A 20,019-nucleotide genomic window follows, 5' to 3' on the forward strand; every position below is an offset into this window, starting at 1 on the left:
CAGGTGGGGCGTCTGAAATGTGAGACTGCTCCACAATAAAGCCATCCTCTGAGAGACTACCCTTACTGTGTCTTCTAGTTAACCTTGCTACAACCTCCACTTGCTCCAGGAAGCCACACGTCCAAACCCCAGCCAAGGTCATAAGAGCATAGAGAATTAGAAGGACCTCAGAGGTCCTTTAGGCCAACTCTTTCATCTTACAGATGAGTAAACTGAGGCCCAAAGAAGGATTGGGATTCCGATCCAGATCCTCTGATTTCAAATCCAGTTCTCTTTTCTGCTTTACTTCTCTAGGCCTCAGTTTACTCACCTGTAAAAATGAAGGAGTTGGACTAGATGAATCTCCAGGTTTTCTTCCTGCCTTAAATTTCTTAATCACACACTACACATAAGGCCCTGTCCTGGGTGTTGGAGGAGATACAAAGATAAGAAAGCCCCCTCCCTGCCCTTAGGGACTCACAGTTTAGCAGCTGGATCCAGATCTCTCTTGACTGTCTACTGCCAAGCAAGACCAGTTACCCCCAAAGAGAGAAACAGAAGCCAGGGGTGTTTTGAAAAAGCTGATGAGGTCATCACTGCTCCCCTGGCTTTTCCGGTCTGTCTCCTGTATCTTTGTTCATCTGTCCAGCCTGTGTTCAGGGCCTGGGCCCCTGGGGTGGTGATTCCTTCAGCTTTGGGACTTTCTAGGTTCACACACCCCCACCAGTGAGTCATGCCTCTCACAGCACTGCTCCTGCTTGGCTGGCCTGGGACCACCCAGGCTCCCATACGGCTCTCCAGATGTTGACAGATATGCCTCAGGTATTAATTGCATTGTTTCAGAATAAACCTCTGGCTCTTGGGGTGAAAGGAAGAGCTGGATTCCTGTGCCCCCAGGTTTAGTTATCTAAGACACTGATTGGGCTGTGAGGCCCAGGACTCTGCCTCCATAGTCCCTTCTCCATAGCACCCACTCAGTCCTGAGCCAGCCAGTGAGTGAACGACTCCACGGGAGAGACAGACTCTGAGTGGGAGAAAATTATCATTCACTTTCTCAGCCTTCCACTGCCTGCATCCTGGTGAAGAAAGAACACTGCCCCCGGATTTGCTCTGTTAGGCACACATGTACTGCCCACACCATGAGGAAGTGTGGGGGAGTCAGGGAGGGAAGGAGGCATCCAGGCATCTCAGGAGTTCCTAAAAACTCTGAGGTACACTTTCAGGCCCACCTTGGCACCCCACCCTGATACTCTTTATCCTGCAGTTCAAGGCCCTCCACAACATGTTACTGCCCTACCTTTTGGACCTTATCTCACACTATTCCTTTTCATATATTCTGGGTGCCCCCTAAACTGGACTACTTTATATTCCCTATTTTCCTTTAAAGATATTTTTAAAGGTTTTATGGTTTGGGGGTTTTTTTGCACCAGAGTCATTTTTCTGATACCAACCTACAAATGCATCCCTTCTTGTGACAACAACAAAAAACCCAGCCAATCAAAACTCACAACCAAAAAAACAAAGGCTTATTTGTGACAGCTAATGTAAAATCCCATACCTGTGGCTTCCTACCTCTTTACAGAGAGGAGTGTTTAGCCATTTGATCTAATTAGATAATATGCATAAAGCACTTTGCAAACCTTAAAGCACTATATAGATGTTAGCTACTATTGGTAGTATTATCTGTTCTCCATCCCCAGTCTTGAGTCATTTTCATTAAATCAGCTTAAATGCCTGTTACGTTCCAGGCACTTTATTAGGGAATAAATAAACCAAAGAAAAAGGTTCCTACCTGCCAAGCACTTACTTCCTACTGGTAGATAATAAGTGTTTAGAAAATTAGATGCAAAATGATTTAAGGAGCCAGAGAACACCAACAACAGAGGAGTGAGGGGAAATCAGGAAGTTTTGCTTAGCAGGGCTCACCTGAGCTGCGTCTTGAAGGTGTGAAGGATTCTGGGAGGTGGAGATGGGGGAATGAATACTTTCTAGGAATGAAGGGGGAGATGGAATGCTACATTTATAGGAACATACAGGCCAGTTTTACAGGAATATAGTGTGTAAATCAGGAGGTAGTGTACAGTCTCTGGAAGATAGGATAGAGCCAGATTGTGGAGAGCTGATATTAGGATAATATCATAGGTTTAGGGTTGAAAAGGACCTCAGAGGGTTCCCAGTGCCATCTCCTCATTTTAGAAATGAGGATTATAAGGCCTAGAGAGGCGAAATCTTTGTTCGAAGTCATAACAAGCTGAGGAGTTTGCGTTTTATCTTCAAGAGGCAATAGGGAGTTGCTGAAGATTTTAAAAATAAATTTAAAAAAAAATTTGAAGCAGATAGTTGCTGATGAGATCACAAAGAGAAGGAGGTGGGCAAAGAGGAAAAGAGGGTCTAGGACACAGCCCTGAGGAAACTTGTGGGATACAGAAGATAATTTAGCTTGCTTTTGCATAGTAATAATAGGTAGCATTTATATAGTTACAGCACTCTAGGTTTTGCAAAGCACTTTACATGTGTTGTCTCATATGGTCTTTACCACAACCCTGTAATGTAGGTGCTATTATCTTTCTTTTATAGAAACTGAGGTGACAGAGATTAGAAGATTTGCCCAGGTCACAGAGCTAATAAATATCTGAGTCAGGATTTGAACTTAGAGCTTCTTAAATCTAAGGCAGACACTCTATATCCACTGTGCCACCTAGCTGCATCATACTACCCTCCAACCCCTATCCTCATCTCCTGTCTAAAATGTACTGAAATCTATTCCTTCCTCCAAAATCCAATACAGATATCACCTCTAAAGCTACCAACCCCTCCCACTGTGCTCTCTGGAATGCCTGCTCCATAGGTAACACACTCATTTTCACCTTACATCTTTTTCCTTTCCCACTTCATTATTTTCTGGCTTTCATTGAGACCCGGCTCTCTGCTTCAAGTCTCTCCTTACTCTAGCCCCTCCTCTACTCAGTGGTCAAATTGGTCTTCCTAAAATGCAGGTCTGATTATTGTTCAGTTGTTTTCAGTTGTGTCTGACTTTCCCCAGCTCATTTTACAGATGACCAAATGGACCATGTCACCCCTCAATTCAACAAAACCCCAGTGGCTCCCTATCACTTCCAGGATCAAATATAAATTCCTTCATATATCATTCAAAACCCTTCACAACCTGGTCCCTTCCTATGTTTCCAGGCTTCTTATACCTTTCTTCTCCATGTATTCTGTCTTTCAGTAACACCAGCTTTCTTGTTGAGTCTCTCAGAAGACTCTCCATCTCTAGACTCCAGATATTTTCACTGGTTGCTCCTTATACCCAGAGTACTCTCCCTCCTCATCCATGTTCCCTGACTTCCCCGTGTTCCTTTAAGTCCCGGATAAAATTCCATCTTCCACAAGAAGCCTTTTCTTGATCACCCTGAATGCTAGTGCTTTCTCTCTGTTGGTTACCTCCAATTTATCTCATATCTGTCTTGTTTATATGTAGTTATTTTCCTGTTGTGTCTTCTATTAGATTGTGAGCTCTTTGAGGGGAGTGACTGTATTTTGCTGTTCTTTTTACCCCCACTACTTAGCAACAGTAGGTTGCTAACAGTTGTTAACAGTGCCTGGCACATAGTAGGTCCTTAATAAATGCTTATTGTTTGACTGACTCTTTGGCTAGTGACTCTGGCCTCCTTGCTTCCCAACCCAAGACACTCCATCTCCCAACTCTGACCATTGTCCCCCAAGCCTGGAATTCTCTCTCTTCTCATCTCTACTTCATGACTTCCTTGAAGTCCCAGCTAAAATCCTATCTTCTACAAGAAAAATTTTCTTATTTTCCTTAATCTTAGTGCCTTCTCTCTTTTGATTATCTCCAATTAATCCTGCATATATATCTTGTTTGTACATAGCCGTTTGCATATTGTCTCCCCCATTAGACTGTGGACTCTTTGAGAGCAGAAACTGACTTTTTTTTTTAGGTAGAGGCCTTTCTTTTGTTTCCCCAATGGAAGCTGCAGAGTGTGTAGTGCCTGGCATGTAATAAGTACTTTAAAAATGCTTATTGAAACGGTCTGACTTCTTTGAAACCGTGCCTGATGTACCCAGATGAATGAGAGGCTCTCTTCAAACTTCTCAAATTTTGTTTGTAACTCCCTCTGATTATATTCACTCTCCTTTGTACCATAGTTATCTATGTACATGTCTTGTATTAGGTTATAAGCTCCTTGGCAGCGGAGTGACGTATCACACCGTTCATTGTACTATCCTCAGCTTTAGCACAAGACCTTGTTCCAAGTAAGTGATAAAATTTAACAGGAGTAACTTAATGGATTGTTCCTAGCTCCCTGGTGGTGGTTCAGATATTCTGTCCTGTCTCAGCTTCAGGATATCACATATGAATCTCCAGTGCTGTTTCCAAAGGGGTGGGTCTGGATAGAGACAGAAAACTTGGGGTTAGGGAGAGAAAAGGGTGGAAACAGAGGAAAAAGGATTATGGAATGGAAAGCCTACGGCACAGGACGTCGATGGAAGGAATGGATTCTATAACAGCGAGCGGATGGAGAGAATGGCTTCGGGAATAGTGGATGTGACTTGGTTTAGGGAAACAGAGGACTTGTCTGGGACAAAGAAGACACGGGGATGGGTTAGGGCTAGAGGAAAAAAGGTGAGGATGGATATGGTGCCTGCGGCACAGGGGATCGTCTGGGATGGCGAATAGAGGATGGGATGGAGAATAGTGCACATGGGATAGGGGTGGAGGATAAAAAACCAGGACCACACGTGATGCACTTTTTGGTGCGGAGGTTGTAAGCTTCTGCCCCAATCTCCGCCCCTCCACCTCCCCATCATTCTGCTTTTTCACAGCCTCAAGTGGGGGCGGGGCAGTCCCTGCCCGGTTGCCATGGCTACACAGCCCTCTTCTGCGGGTTGCTGGGACCGGCTCTTCCTCCGGAATGGTCCATTTTTCCGGTCTTCTCTTTGGCGTATCTCCACCCCCCTCCAGGTAGACTCAAATGGTTTAGTCCCACTCTCCCGGATCCGTCTCTATTTCTCTGAACCGGAAAGGGGCCAGTCGGCTTTTGGAAGGGTCTGAGCAGCCTCTCCCCACGCCCAGTCTGTGGTGGACCGCTCCATGCTTGGTATGTAGCACCAGCCACACCCCCCTGCGGAAGCCGGCTCAGTGGACGAGTCCGAGGCCGTCGTAGCAACCGCCTCTGCTTCCGGTTCTGAGCTGACAGCGGCGCCGGAATCGGGCCGGGGCTGAGGTGGGCTGAGGTGAGCGCCCTCCCAGACTCCCGAGGCTTAGCCTGGCCGGCCAGGGGGATGAGGCGGCCGCGAGGGGCCGGGGCAGGGACGGCAGCATTGTCCAAGAAGGCGGGGGCCTGCCTGACCCGGGGAGCGGGGCCGGGCCCTGGGGGGGCTAGGGATCCGGGACTGGGGGAGGCCGAAGCGAGAGAGGGACCTGGGCGGGACGGGACGGTTCCGGATGACCCCCGGCCCTTGCGGCGGCAGCCCATAGCCCTAGGCTCGGTGTCGGAGGACCCTGTGTCAGGAGTGGGGGAGGGCTCCTGCCATCGCACATCGTTCCCTCAGTTCTCTGAGAGGAGACCTTAAGAGACCCTCGGGTTCAGCCTCCACATTTTATTGTTGGGGAAACTGACCAAAGTCCTGCAAGTCCTGCAAGGAGGTGCCCGGCCTCCCGTCTTCGGACATCTGGGGGGGCCCCGCACCTTTCCTCTCGCTTTCATCCTCTTCCTCTCCAAGTCACTCACGACTGCTCAGCAAGTGCATTTTAGATGATCCAAGCTGTTAGCAGAACAAATTATCAGCCGTTTAAAAGGCATAAAAATCACACTCCCATAGTACTCTCGGTCTTAGTGTTGGGGTTAGTTAGGCCCAAAGAGCGTGTAGTAGAGACCTGGACAATTATGGACAAGTACAAGGAAGGACGGGGTCTGGGCGTTTGTGGAGACAGAAAGACCCCAAACAGGGAGGTCGCCAGGTCCTAGCATGAGAATGAATGAATGAAAAAGCATTTAAATACTTACTACGTGCTAAATAAATACACCGAGAGAGACTGCGAAGGCAGTAACAGTGTTATAAAATCACAAGATCTCAGCCCTGAAGGAGACTTTAGAAATCTGGCCCAACCGTTCCGTTTTAAATACGGGAAAGTTGAGGCCAAGGAGAGGGGACAGAACTTGCCCAAGGCCACAGTTGGAGTCAGAGGCTGGCCTAGGCCTAGAACCTGAACCTTCTCGATGTTAGTCCAGGGCTTTTAGGTAATTGGGGTTGGGAGGTGAAGGAGCAGACGCTGGGAGTTACTTGTAAAGAGTCAGAAGCTGAAGGGGTCTAGGGATCGTGTAAAGACGTGGAAATGTTATTCTGTGACAGCGGGGAAGAGTGTTAGAAATCTGGGCTTAAAACCGGTATGGAGCAATTGCTAGTTTTGTGATCATGTACTTTACCTGTTTGAGCCAGTGTTTCCTCATAAAATGAGGATTATAGCACCTGTAACTTCTTATTCATGGGTTGGTTGTGAATAAATTGTTATGCAAACTTTAAAGGGCTATAGAAATGAGTTATTTATTCAGAAGCATTCATTATGTGCCATTGCAGTGCCTTACACAGTGTTTAATAAATGGTTGTTGTGTTGTATTGAACTGAAGGGATCTCTCATAATAGAAGCTGTGGGCTTGTGTTTGGGTAGGAGGTTGTTTGGGGTCATGTTCCAAGTGGCTGGAGAGTCTAGATTCTAGAACTGAAACTTTCAAAGACAAATGGCAGTGTTGGAGGCTGTTGAAAGCAAATGAGAAGAGAAGGCAAAGAGTACATTCAAAGTCCAGGATCCCTGAGGCTGGGGACTGGATTGTTTTTTGTATTCTCAGCTTCCGGTGTAGCTAATGTGTTTAATAAATGTTTGTTGAAATGAACCGTTGATGCTTCCTTTAGGTTGGGGGCCCAGAAATGGAGCAGTGTGCGTGTGTGGAGCGAGAACTTGACAAAGTTCTGCAGAAGTTCTTGAGTTATGGACAGCACTGTGAAAAGAGTTTAGAGGAGCTGCTGCACTATGTGAGCCAGCTGAGGGAGGAACTCACCAGTGCAGGTAACCACTTTCACTGCCCTTGACCTCCAAGATGAAGTACACTTTCGTTAATACTTGTTAATTGATTGAGGTTGTCAGTATTGTGGGCCGGGGCCAGGGAGGAGGTTATTTTCCTGAAACCTAGTAGCTGTATCTTGAAAGGGATTTGGCCAAGCCTAATTTATCTATTTCTGCAGTTGTCAGGGCACTTGAAGGAAGGAGTATATGTCTAATTTGGGAATCATATGGGAGCAGAAAGAGAATATGAAGGATTGGCCACGTGGATCAATGTAATTTCACATTTATGTTTCTACCTTTTTCCAGTAATAATAATTCATCTGTATCTAATCCTGATTTGAACTCTCATCTTCCTTTCATCATCATGACTCCTTTATATAATATTTAAAGCTTTACAAAAACTATTTCCTTTACAACTTTCTACAAAAAATTTGCCATTTAGATGTTACACTGGCACTTCAAATACATGTCCAAAACTGGTTTTATTTTTCTCTTTAAACCCACTTTTCCTTCACTGTTTTTGTCAGTGGTATCACTCTTACTATATCTCTAATGTTTGAAATCATAAGAGGGCATTTTTGGCTTTTCCCTTTTCCTTACTTCTCCTATCCAGTTAGTTACCAGCTCTATTGATTCTGTCTCCACAATATCGCTTGTATTTCCCCTCTTCTATTCCCACTTCCTCCACCTAACTGGATTATTGTGATGACCTCCTAACAAGTCTTCCCCCTTCCAATCTCTCCTTCACACTGATGCCGGAATAATCTTTCTTATGCATAGATATATGATTGTGCTGTGCCTCAGAAATCTTACCATGGCTTACCAAGTAAAGTTTATATTTCTCTTCCTTCCTCAAAGCCTTTCACATTCTAGGGACACCCTACTTTTCCAGCCTTATCTCACATTCCTTCCACAAACTCTAAACTTCGTTTGAATTTTTCTCTGCCCATCCAGACACATCCTAAAGTTTCCTGTCTCTTCACTTTTATTCACACTGTTCCCTGTGTCTAGAATGGCCCACCTCTCCCGTTTGCGCATTGCATTTCTACTCATCAACTAAAGCCTACTGCTTTCTCTAGGAAGTCTTCCTGTTTTTACTGCCTTTAACCCAATGTAGTTCTTTGTTTTATATCTTTGTAATGCACTGACTATATAATATTGTGTATTTTACTTAGATCTGGAAGCCATCTCTCTGCTTCATAAAGGTCCAGAAGAGTGAATCACGGTTCATCTTGTGATTTTTTTTCTCTTACATATGTTTTATGATCTTTTCCCAGTATTGTGGTAATTTGTGGACATGCCTTGTCTTTCTAGTTATACTAGGAATCTTTTGCAGCTACTATATGAAAATAACATCAGTAACTCATTTATGTAGCACTTTGAGGTATACATAGGGATCATGGAATCCATAAATTTAGATCTGGAGAGAACTTTTATAGGTTGTTTAGTCCAACTTGCTCATTTTACAGATGAGAAACTGAGACCAAGATATTTTTTTGCCCCAACAGACATTAAGTGAATTGCCCAAGCACATATAGGTAGTGAACGGTAGAATTTGAATCCAGGTTGTCTCACTCCAGATTTAGCACACTGTATTTTACTGTCTCTTGCAGTTTTCCTTACCATATGATAACCATATGATAAGGTGTGATAGGCAGTACAGATCTTGTATGTGTTTTACAGGTAAGAAAGTGGCATAGAGAAGTAAAATGACCTCCTCATGGCAACTATCAGCCCCAGGCTTTGAACCAGAGCTCCCACTTCCAAATCCATTGTTTTCTTCACTACACTGTTGCCGCTTTTCTTTGTTTTCTGTTCCTTGGTCATGGCTTGGGTCTTACGGGGTTCACCTCTTGGCATCAGGCCCTACATGTACCAGATGCTCTGAATGGTGTTTGATAGGAACTAAAGGGCAGCTTTGTCCAGTGTATTCCACTCTTTTGAAGCTTCTTCACAGGTTTACTGACATTAGACCTATTCGTTACATTTAATACTTTCCCCCCTTGTATCGTGCAAGGATCTCAGCTGGCTGACAGGCAGATGGATGGGAAAAGACAGGGCAACTTCTTGTTCAGGCAGAGAAGAAGGAAAATGGCCTGTGTCAGAGCAAGCTGCTGCCTGGGGCCTCTCTGTGACTCTGTGCTGAATTGCTTATGGAGTGTTACCCTAACTTAATCCTTGTTTTGTGCTGAAGCTCTTCAGGGGACGCCTCTCTCAGCCACACTTTCTGTTGTGATGTCCCAATGCTGCCGGAAAATCAAAGACACAGTGCAGAAACTTGCATCTGACCATAAGGACATTCACAGCAGTGTTTCCCGAGTGGGCAAAGCCATCGACAGGGTAAGAGCTGCTTTTGCCTCGAAGCTCAGTGCTCAGCCTGTCATTTGTAGTAGGAGATACACACAACAGGAACAGAAAATTTTCTCTAGTGGTAGAATGAATGAGATGCCAAAACCCTGGTTCAGAGGCTGGGGAAAGTAGGTTTAGCCATGAAAGTCTCTGGTCCTTTTCCACACTGGACTCTAGTCACTTTTCCTGCATATATTCTGGGTTGAGGGGTTTGGAGTTTGACATTAATTATGGGAGCATAAGAGAGGAAACGAGAGGGTCATTGGAGCTGTTAGTGAAGGGAAAGTGCACATGGCGGAGAGTACTCAATAGGCTTTCTCCTTGTTATCAGAATTTTGATGCTGAGATTTGCGGCGTGGTCTCTGATACTGTGTGGGACTCTCGAGAGAAGCAGCAGCAGATTTTGCAGATGGCAATTGTGGAGCACCTGTACCAGCAGGGCATGCTGAATGTTGCTGAGGAATTGTGTCAGGTACTGAAGGCTTCTTAAACTACCTTCCAGTTAATTTGAATGGGAGCAGATCTGAGGGTATAGATAAGAGGGGAATGCCATAGGTGGGCAGGGGTAGATTCGGTCCTTAGGCAATTGGTAGAGTCTCACTGCAACTGAGGCTTTAAGTGTCCTTCCCTCCAAATGTATCCCCATCTCTAATAGCATCTAACATACAGAATGCATGGAAGGTCATATAGGCCTCTGATGTGATCTGTTTCTCCCCAGGAATCAACTCTGAATGTGGACTTGGATTTTAAGCAACCTTTCCTAGAGCTAAATCGGATCCTGGAAGCTTTGCATGAACAAGACCTTCGACCAGCTTTAGAGTATGGAGGAGGGGAAGGTTGCCATATGGGATTCATGGGCTCCTGGTTGGGGTTTGTAACTCTAAGACACCTTTAGAAAGAGCCCTGGCTTTGTAGCTGGGAAACTATAAAGGAGGTTTGGGTCCCAACTCTTAGAAAGCCAATTCTTTAGCACTGTAACTCTGGGCTTGTCACCTAACATTTTTGAGCTTGTACCTGAAGAAAGGGCTTTGCTTTGTAAACCTCATCCTGCCTTTGTTGTTCAGCATCCAGGCCCCTAGCATTGAATGCAGATGACATACTTGTTAACCTTTATTTTACCATTTCACCATGATGCTTCTGATCACAAGCTCTTTTCTTTGGGTTAAATGCCAGTTTGTCAAAGGCTTCATTTTTTTGTTACTTATTTTTTCCTGAATTATAGCCACCATCTCAGTGGTGATATGGAGTTCAGGGTATTCCTTCTAGGACACAGCTGAGTATTGATGTAAACTATCTCTCCTTCCCAGCTGGGCCATTTCAAACCGGCAGCGCCTGCTGGAGCTAAATAGTTCCCTGGAGTTTAAGTTGCACCGACTGCACTTCATCCGTCTCCTGGCAGGGGGCCCGGAAAAGCAGCTGGAAGCTCTGAACTATGCACGACACTTCCAGCCCTTTGCACGGCTGCATCAACGGGGTGAGAGTGCTAGGGATCCAGGGGACCAAGAACCCAGCATGGAGTCCGCTGGTGGATCAGGAGTCCTCTGGAAATTAGCTCCTGATTTTCTCACTAGCCCTTAGAGTGATAGGAATGCCAATTTCCCCCTAATTACTTGTTCCATTTCCTTTTCTACTCAACATAATTAGGACCCACCTCTATCCAGGGACCTGGAGCTGTATGGTGTAGTGGAAATAATGCTGCATTTGGAATCAGAGGACCTGGGTTCAAATACTACCTTTGCTGCTTACTACCTGTATGACCTTGGGAAAGTCACTTCTCTGGGTTGAAAAATAAGGGAAATGGCTTAAATTCCCTTCCAGCTCTAAACCCTCTGTTCCCAGGACTTGGTGTAAAGAGGAGACTATTGTATGTAGATGTGGTGTTGGTCAAGCTCCCAGCATTCCTAGCCACTTCCTGAGCTGCCTGTGTATTGCTTTGCAGAGATCCAGGTGATGATGGGAAGCCTTGTATATCTCCGGTTGGGCATTGAGAAGTCTCCCTACTGTCACCTCTTGGACAATAGTCACTGGGCAGAGATCTGTGAGACCTTTACTCGAGATGCCTGTGCTCTTCTTGGACTATCCGTGGAGTCCCCCCTCAGTGTCAGGTATAGCTCAGTCCCTTGGGGACAAGTGAAAGAGGAAAGCCCAGTTTTTTGGGTAGTAACAGGACCTGGGCTTCCTTGTCTAAAGAGACCAGAGGACCATAGACTTACATAGAATTTAGAGCAAAGCTTCCAAGATCCATCCTACTTAGCTCTAGGAAAGGCTGCTTAAAATCCAAGTCCACATTCAGAGTTGATTCCTGGGGAGAAACAGGTCACATCAGTTTATTTCCCACATTGAATCCTACCTTATTGCAGAAATATCCTGTACATTATACACTGCAAATATCTTGTTCTGATAGTCCTTGCCCTTGCTGCTGTGGAGGGGGAGTTGATTTTTTAAATTTCTAGTGGTTTTTCAGGTACTACTTGACTTCCTTTTAGGGATCTTTTCGTTTATACTGTTGTCAATGTGTGTATTGTTCTTTTGTCAATTCCCTCATTTTAGAGGAAAGTGAGGCTCAGAGGGGAAGTGACTTGCCCAAGATCACCCAGCCAGTAGGTGGCAAAACTCAAATTCAAACCTAGGTCTTGTGACTCAAAGCACTAAGCTTTTTCCTTTCTGCAGCTTTGCCTCTGGGTGTGTGGCACTGCCCGTGTTAATGAACATCAAAGCAGTGATTGAGCAGAGACAGTGCACAGGAGTCTGGAGCCATAAGGATGAGCTGCCTGTAAGTCCTGGCTGGACGTGATAGGGTGGCAGCTACAGGGAGCAGAGGGGGATGGATCTCAGCGGTGCCTTTTCTCTACAGATTGAGATTGAACTGGGCATGAAGTGCTGGTACCACTCTGTGTTTGCCTGCCCCATCCTTCGCCAGCAAACTTCAGATTCCAATCCACCTATCAAACTCATCTGTGGTCATGTCATCTCTAGGGATGCCCTCAACAAGCTCATTAATGGAGGAAAGTAAGTTTTATTTTACCTCCTCTGAGAACGTGAACTTAGGGTCATCAGTGTGTAAGATAGCCAATGCGGTATAAATTCACTTCAAAAATGGATTAACTGTACTTTAGTTCTCCTTCTCCTGTACAGTCTTGGTACCCTGGAGTCGACCAGTACGCCGGGCAGCAATGAGACCTGACAATAAAATTATTTTGGAAATTGTAAAAAAAAAAAAAAATGGATTAACTGTCTACTGTATGCGAGGCCCTGTGCCAGGCACTGAGGATTAAATGTGACATAGGCCCTACTCTCAAAACACTTTCTAATGTGGGAGGACAAGTGCACCAACCATGATACAAAATCTCCCTGAGAGGCAAAGTGTTATGGAAAATTCAAGGAGGTAGAGATTCCTTGCACCTGGGCTTCAGTAGACAAGAGCTGGGGGTAGAAAAGATATATCAGTCCTACAGAGTATGTGAAGGTAAAATAGTCTGAAATAAAGCTAGAAGAGCAGGTTGGAACCAGATTATGGAGGGATTTGAGAGCCAGGATTACATTTTAACTTGTAGGCTCTCCATCGCCTGTTTTTGAGTAAAGGAACATCAGAACAGTGTGTTAGGAAGACTTGTTGTGGAGGCTGGATTGGAGGTGGGATACACTAGAGGCAGAAAGACCAGTTAGGCGATGATCCACTGCGATACTGACAAATGGACTGCTTCTGTTTCTCGTCTCTGAACCTTTGCTGTTTTCTTCTCTCCCCAGACTGAAATGTCCTTACTGCCCTATGGAGCAGAACCCAGCTGATGGCAAACGTATCATATTCTGATAACAAGGAAGTCGGCTCATTTAGTGAAGGGGACTTTGCCAGTATGCCTCGGCTGATCTTCCGTAGGGTAGATGAGACCCAGGGATGGACGTGCCATGATGGCCCCTTCCGTGGTGTTTTGAAAAGCTGGCTGAGAACAGCACTACGTAGGAGTTGGGGTCCTTTTGTTAGCCCCAAAACATCTGTGTCACAAAGGAAGATCTATGGTTTGGGGGTGTTTCTTCACTCTTGGGCTGTTGTCTGCTAAGCAGAGAACTGAACTCTGGTGGATGGCTGCAGGTTGGGTACAGACACTATCCCTGCTCCAGTACCTCTGATGCCTTTCCTTGTTCCGTTCTCCCTTCCCAAGCCCACATTTCTTATATGCACTCCTGTGCCAGTTGTTTTGCTTAGTGTCCGTTTAAAGTAGCCACAAACATGTAACATCAAGATATATTTCTCCACTTCCTTCCCCTTCTGTTATCTTGCACTGCAGTCTGTGTATCTAGATCTAGCTCTACAACCTTAGGCCTGCCCAGGTGTGGTGCCAGCCACCTACCACTGTACAGTGTTTCAATTGTATTTACCAGTTTTACAATGTAAATAGCCTCGGTAGACTTGGATGCAGTTGTTTTATAACTTTGAACAAATAAATCACTTGCCTTCTCTGTAATTACTCTATCTGCATTTCACTGAATACCAAAGATTGGGGGTTGCATGGGTAAGAAGGCTACCTTGTGGGCCCCTGGCTGCCTCACAGCTGATTTAAGAAAAACAAAATGTATCTAGGCGCAGAAGGGATGCAAGCAACCTCTTCTGGTGAATCTTTTCTTCCTTGGAAGGCACTTCAAATTAGCTCTTTGTGGAAGTATCATGTGACCCAATTTTAAACAACACAATTGGGATCCAGCAAGGTGCTATGATACAGCCAACAATCGTTACATCTGCTACGACCTGGGTTTGAAAGCCTATTTCAAGCTGTGCAGGTAGGTGTTCTGATCTCAGTGGTGGGTAGAATTATTTGGGACCCCTGTGGCAAGGACAGAAATGGAGTAGGGGCAGGGAGGTGTTAGGTTCCAGTAAGAGTCTGGGAGTCAGAGCTCTCACTTAACATGATTAGGGGCTGAATGGAGGCAGAGGCCTTGCTCTGTGGCTTGCTCATTTTAGGGGTGGGTGGTGGTGGAGTCAAGGATTCCATTAGTCTTTCACAATGGTATGTCAGCATTTTCCCTCAGGGAGGGGGCAGGGGCAGTGTTCCTTTTGTTATGTACTTGGAAAAAAAAAATGAAACCAGAGCCCTCCTACCTCCCCCACAAACTACTAGAAGTTATTTTTTCAAAACTTTATTTCACTGCTTAGTAGCAAATAGCATTGACAACCATGATACTACTGGGCAAAGTTTTGTGAAATTACTGTTTGCACTATCATAAAAAAAAAAACTCTGGGAATGTTGGTGGGGAGATGATGGAGGGCCACCTGCCCCTTGGAGGTACAATGAAGCAGTTGTCTTGCACCACTGTCTTTTGCAGTCAAGAAGGGTCTCCTAAATAATCATGAGCATCCCATTACTTTTCTTACAAGGGGACTGGGAGAGACTCTACTTCCTCCAGGCAGTCATCATATGTAGACTGGTAGTCCTCATGTGGCTTAATCATGATCACACAAGTTGGGCGCTTAGAGCCAGCAGCTGCTCCCAGATCCTGTAAGGTAGGAATAAAAGAAAGGGCTAGCTTTTCTTCAAATTTCTTTTAAAAGGTTATTACCTGCTAAATAACTTCAAATAATGATCATGACAACTCTGAAATGCCTCTTAAGGGATTTAAGAATGAGCATATTAGAACTGACCCAGGAGACCTAGCACCAATTAACTTTATTCTATTTCTGTCTCTAAAATATCTTCTCATTTTCACGTGCTTTTATACTGCTAGAACAGGCAATACAGTAGACAGTGGCTACAAAAAAGTTCTTACCGTTTTCGAAGGAACATAGGCATAAGGCATACTCAGATCCTCACACATAATGGGGAGATGGCAGTAGACCTCAATGGGCAGCGTGTCCCCAGCCAAAACCATAATCCTGTAATGAAATGAGTCATTTGTTTTTATCTCCTGTTAGAATGAAAATCTCATAACTTGGAGTATATCCAGGCAAGAGGTTTTCTTTAAGGGCAGGGACAGAAGGGGGTTCCGGCACATATAATTCTTGGGCATTATGCTTGTGAAAAGTAGTGCAGTGGAAAGAGCACTGGAGTTAGCCAGAACACCTGGCTAATGGTTCCAGCTCTGGCCCTGACTTTGGGGACCTTGAACAAGTCACTCTTCCCTTCTGGCTCTCAGTTTTTTCTTCATTCTGAAATTCAGGCGTGCTAAATGCTAAAGGACTCTCCATGACTTTTCTTTATGTTGAAACCTGAATGTGTGGTGTTACTTTCTCTACTGCAGATCCCAACCTACTGTTAGGTGATGTTATCAATCCACCCCCAATATATACCTTTTAAAAAAACTGTCTCGGGGGCGGAGCCAAGATGGCAGCTGAAAAGCAGGGACTAGCATAAGCTCCCCACCGAGTCCCTCCAAAAACCTATAAAAAATGGCTCTGAATCAATTCTAGAACTGCAGAACCCACAAAATAGCAGAGGGAAGCAGGGCTCCAGCCCAGGACAGCCTGGGTGGTCTCTGGGTGAGGTCTATCCCGCACAGAGCTGGGAGCAGAGCACAGTGGAGCAGAGCAGAGCCCAACGTGAGTGGTGCGGACCACCCAGACCAGGAGCCGGGCGGAGCGTGCCCTAGCGCCCTGAATCAGTGAGCTGCAGCAGTTACCAGACTTCTTGACCCACAAACACCAAAGACAACAGAGAAGGTTAGTGGGAAAAGCTGTGGGAATGGAAGGAGTTCCTGGTTCGGCTACTGCGGGCGGGGGAGGGGGGGGGAGCAGCCACAGAAATACAGCTGCAGTTGCTTCTGGCCCCAGGCCCACCTGGTGGGAGGAATTAAGTGGTAGATCCCAGCAGGAGTGCACAGCCTGCTGAAGATCTGAGTCCAGTCCGGGTTGGGGGTTCTTGGGGAAGGAGGAGTGCTGGTGTGGCAGAGCTGGCGCATCCCCCCAGGTGTGGAACATAGTATTGTGGAAACACAATCAGAATAACCAAAGATCTAGCAGTTTCAACATTAAGAGATCGAAGGGCTTGGAATACGATATTGCAGAGGTCAATGGAGCTATGATTAAAACCAAGAATCACCTACCCAGCAAAACTGAGTATCATGCTCCAAGGCAAAATATGGACTTTCAATAAAATACTTTCAAGCTTTCTCAGTGAAAAGACCAGAGCTGAATAGAAAATCTGACTTTCAAACACAAGAATCAAGAGAAGCATGAAAAGGTAATCAAGAAAAAGAACAAGAAAAAGAAATTGCAAGGACTTACTAAAGTTGAACTGTTTTGTTTACATTCCTACATGGAAAGATGACGTGTATGATTCATGAGACCTCAGTATTAGGGTAGCTGAAGGGAATATATATATATATATATATATATATATATATATTTATATAAGTGAATGTGTATGTATGTATATATGTACATATATACATATATATATATATACACACACACACACACATAGAGAGAGAGAGAGAGCGCGCGCGCAGGTATAGGGTGAACTGAAGATGTAGGGATATCTAAAAAAATAACATCAAATTAAGGGATGAGAGAGGGAGAAAGGGAGAGATAGAATGGGGTAAATTATCTCACATAAAAGTGGCAAGAAAAAGCAGTTCTGTAGGAAGGAAGAGAAGTCAGGTGAGGGGGAATGAGTGAGTCTCTCATCAGATTTGCCCTGAGGAGGGAATACCATACATACTCAATTGGGTGACTTACTCCACAGGAAAAAAGGAGGAAGAAGATAAAAAAAAAAGGAGGGATGATAGAAGGGAGGGCAGATGGGGGTGGAGGTACTCAAAAACAAACACTTTGGAAAGAGGACAGGGTCAAGGGAGAAAATTCAAAAAGGGGGATAGGTTAGGAAGGACCAAAATATAGTGAGTCTTTCACAACATGAGTATTGTGGAAGGGTTATACATAATGATACACATGTGGCCTATGTTGAATTGCTTGACTTCTTAGGGAGGGTGGGTGGGGAGGGAAGAGGGGAGAGAATTTGGAACTCAAAGTTTTAAAAACAGATGTTCAAAAACAAACAAAAAAAGCTTTTGCATGCAACTAAAAAATAAGATACACAGGCAATGGGGCGTAGAAATTTATCGTGCCCTACAAGAGAAGAAGGGAAAAGGGGATGGAAGGACCAAAATATAGTGAGTCTTTCACAACATGAGTATTGTGGAAGGGTTATACATAATGATACACATGTGGCCTATGTTGAATTGCTTGACTTCTTAGGGAGGGTGGGTGGGGAGGGAAGAGGGGAGAGAATTTGGAACTCAAAGTTTTAAAAACAGACATTCAAAAACAACAACAACGACAAAAAAAAGTTTTTGTATGCAACTAAGAAATAAGATACACAGGCAATGGGGCATGGAAATTTATCTTGCCCTACAAGAGAAGAAGGGAAAGGGGGATGGGAGGGGAGTGGGGTGACAGATGGGAGGGTTGACTGGGGAACAGGGCAACCAGAATATACACCATCTTGGACTTGGGGGGGAGGGTAGAAATGGGGAGAAAATTTATAATTCAAACTCTTGTGAAAATCAATGCTGAAAACTAAATATATTAAATAAAAAAAAAAATATACAAAAAAAACTGTCTCTCCCACAACCCCCCTCCCATTGAACAACAGAACCCTTGTCATAAGCACCCATAATCCAGCACAACGAATCCCCACATTAGCTATGCCCCCAAATGAATGTGTGTCCCTGCATTTTTAGCTCTCTTGCAAGAATCCAGTAGTGTGTTTTTATCAAGCTTCTGTACTTACAGTTTATCACTGCATTGGCCAGAGTTCTAAGGTGTTTCAAAGCTTTTTCTGCAGCATCCTTTTCAAATAAATTGTGTAATTTTGCTCACTTTGATGAAACATCTGCTTGATAATTACTGGGAATTAAGTTTTATATATACTCAACTTCAACTTTATATATACTCAACTTCCTCTGACAACCAAAACATTATATGCCTTTTTGGAGACAATTGACTTGCCAAAATAGTCCCTGATATCTATGTTCCACTTTCCGTGCTAGACTGGTGAGGACAGGATAATACATTTAGATGTCTGAGACCAACCCCCACACTTTAAAGAGGAGGAAGCTGATGCTGAGAGGGTTCAAGTTCAGTCACAAGCTAGTTAGTGTCAGGGAGGATCTGACAGCAAGTCTTGCTGACTACAGATCCAAGCAGTACTGACTAGTCCAGGTCACCTCTCAGTAGACAATGAATATTTGATGGCACAATGGATAAAGGAGCTGAAAGTTTTAATTTGCTTACCTGTGCGGAATGCACTATTACTGAACCAGCCTTGTTTTTGGAGGAAGGCCTTAGAGAAACGCCGGGCAATGAGGAACTTACATGGTGATAGTAAGCTGAGAGAGCTAGGGTGATGGAGTGCTAGATGGGGGTGGAGTTAGAAAGAGCTGGGTGCAAATCCGACCCCAGACGTTAGCTGGGACCCTGAGCAAGTCATTTAACTTTGTCGAGAACAGCAGCACCTCCCTTACGGAGTTAAGTTCAAACGAAATAACGTATGCAAAGACCTCTGCAAACTTGAAATCCTATGTAAATGTCAGCTTTCATCACGATTGAGAAGTGGGTAGGGAATGTCATGTCGACAGCTCTTACCCCTTTTCTCCTTTGTTAAGGAATTTCTGAACTTCCTTCACGCCTCGCCGGATCTGCTTCTGCTTCACGGCTGGAAGGATCGGAAGGGTCAGTTCTGGGCCTGCGGCTCCAGCCCGTCCTCCCCGCCTTCCCCCCGCTCTCCTTTCTCCCCTTCCACCCTGGCTTCCTCCTCGGCTTCCCCTCCCTTCCCCACAATCGCAACCGCAGCATCCCCGCAGTCCCCGGGCCACCTTTCTTGATGCACTTGTACAGCTTCCGAGTCAGGCGGCGGGACGCCAGGGGCTGCGCAATGGGGTTCAGGTTCGCCAGCATCTCCTCGTACGTGCGCTCGGGAGCCCCGGAACTCTCCGGCGCCGCCCCCGACTCCTCCACTTCTCGCTTTACTTTGGTCATGTCCGCGGCACCGCCGGCTACCGAGACCGCAGGTTTCTGATCCTCCCGGAGCACGAGCGAGCCACCAGGGGAGCAACTTCCGGGTTATGCGGCCGCGCCCCGAGCGAACTCGGCGAGGTCACGGTCTCCAGTCAATCAGAAGCTAGGCACAGGGAAGTTCCCGCCTCCCGCCTCTTCTTAGCCAATAGTGGGGGCGTCTGGATCTCGCGGCTGTGGCAGTGGGCCGGCGCTCGAAGGCAAGATGGGGAGGAGGGTAGGCTCCGAAGCTCCGGTAGCCCGGAGGCGGGGCCTGGGGATGGAGGAGGGGCCAGAGGCTTGGGTTCGAGGCGGAGCCTTGCGTGAAGGAAGAAGGGAGGGGGGAACGGATTGAAGTGAAGAATGAGTCTGGGGAAGAGGCCTGAGTTGTGGAGCGGCAGAAAGTGCTGGAGAATAGTGCACAGCGGTGCTTAGAGTGGGGGCGGCAAGGAAGCCATTCTCTTGGAGAGGAAAGGCGGCATTCTGGGACCTGAGAAAGCAAGGGGCGGAGCTCTTGGCTATCAAGGGGCGTGGGCTCTGGGCCCATTTAGGAAAGTAGCCCTGACGTGGTTCGGGTGCTTTTTCCAGTTACTGGCCGAGAGGAGGTGATGCCAGGTGGCTCTGA

The 20,019-nt window shown here is 45.7% G+C and overlaps 2 protein-coding genes across 3 annotated transcripts; one reads left to right on the plus strand and one right to left on the minus strand.

Annotated features, from left to right (window-relative positions):
- The first annotated feature begins 5,153 nt into the window (after positions 1–5,153).
- RMND5B (required for meiotic nuclear division 5 homolog B) lies at positions 5,154–13,875 on the plus strand. Of its 2 annotated transcripts, XM_036752677.1 has the most exons (11): positions 5,194–5,235; positions 6,913–7,066; positions 7,243–7,335; positions 9,258–9,403; positions 9,744–9,884; positions 10,131–10,231; positions 10,720–10,886; positions 11,352–11,517; positions 12,083–12,185; positions 12,267–12,421; positions 13,160–13,875. In XM_036752677.1, the coding sequence occupies exons 4-11, from the start codon at positions 9,299–9,301 to the stop codon at positions 13,221–13,223; spliced, it is 1,002 nt and encodes a 333-aa protein (XP_036608572.1). In that variant the 5' UTR covers positions 5,194–5,235; positions 6,913–7,066; positions 7,243–7,335; positions 9,258–9,298; the 3' UTR covers positions 13,224–13,875. The 2 variants fall into 2 exon arrangements, with proteins under 2 accessions (XP_036608570.1, XP_036608572.1); XM_036752675.1 differs by lacking the exon at positions 7,243–7,335 and having other exon boundaries at positions 5,154–5,235.
- Positions 13,876–14,529: 654 nt separating this feature from the next.
- On the minus strand, positions 14,530–19,499 carry NHP2 (NHP2 ribonucleoprotein). Its single transcript, XM_036751283.1, has 4 exons — positions 19,217–19,499; positions 18,987–19,056; positions 15,173–15,278; positions 14,530–14,902 (listed from the first exon to the last, which is right to left on the minus strand). Exons 1-4 carry the CDS (start codon positions 19,377–19,379, stop codon positions 14,777–14,779), a joined length of 465 nt encoding a protein of 154 aa, XP_036607178.1. The 5' UTR covers positions 19,380–19,499; the 3' UTR covers positions 14,530–14,776.
- Positions 19,500–20,019: the final 520 nt, after the last annotated feature.

The sequence above is a fragment of the Trichosurus vulpecula genome, chromosome 3 (genome assembly GCF_011100635.1).
Source record: "Trichosurus vulpecula isolate mTriVul1 chromosome 3, mTriVul1.pri, whole genome shotgun sequence".
NCBI lineage: Eukaryota > Metazoa > Chordata > Mammalia > Diprotodontia > Phalangeridae > Trichosurus > Trichosurus vulpecula.

Bases quoted from the DNA above. Each gene is read 5' to 3' on its own strand.
- NHP2 (XM_036751283.1), bottom strand. From the start codon at position 19,379: ATGACCAAAGTAAAGCGAGAAGTGGAGGAGTCGGGGGCGGCGCCGGAG. The intron at 15,279-18,986 runs GTAAGAGCTGTC...ATTTCATTACAG, and splicing joins CTTAACAAAGGAGAAAAGGG to GATTATGGTTTTGGCTGGGG. The intron at 14,903-15,172 runs GTAAGAACTTTT...CCTACCTTACAG, and splicing joins CCTATGTTCCTTCGAAAACG to GATCTGGGAGCAGCTGCTGG.
- RMND5B (XM_036752675.1), top strand. From the start codon at position 6,928: ATGGAGCAGTGTGCGTGTGTGGAGCGAGAACTTGACAAAGTTCTGCAG. The intron at 10,887-11,351 runs GTGAGAGTGCTA...ATTGCTTTGCAG, and splicing joins TGCACGGCTGCATCAACGGG to AGATCCAGGTGATGATGGGA. The intron at 12,422-13,159 runs GTAAGTTTTATT...TTCTCTCCCCAG, and splicing joins AAGCTCATTAATGGAGGAAA to ACTGAAATGTCCTTACTGCC.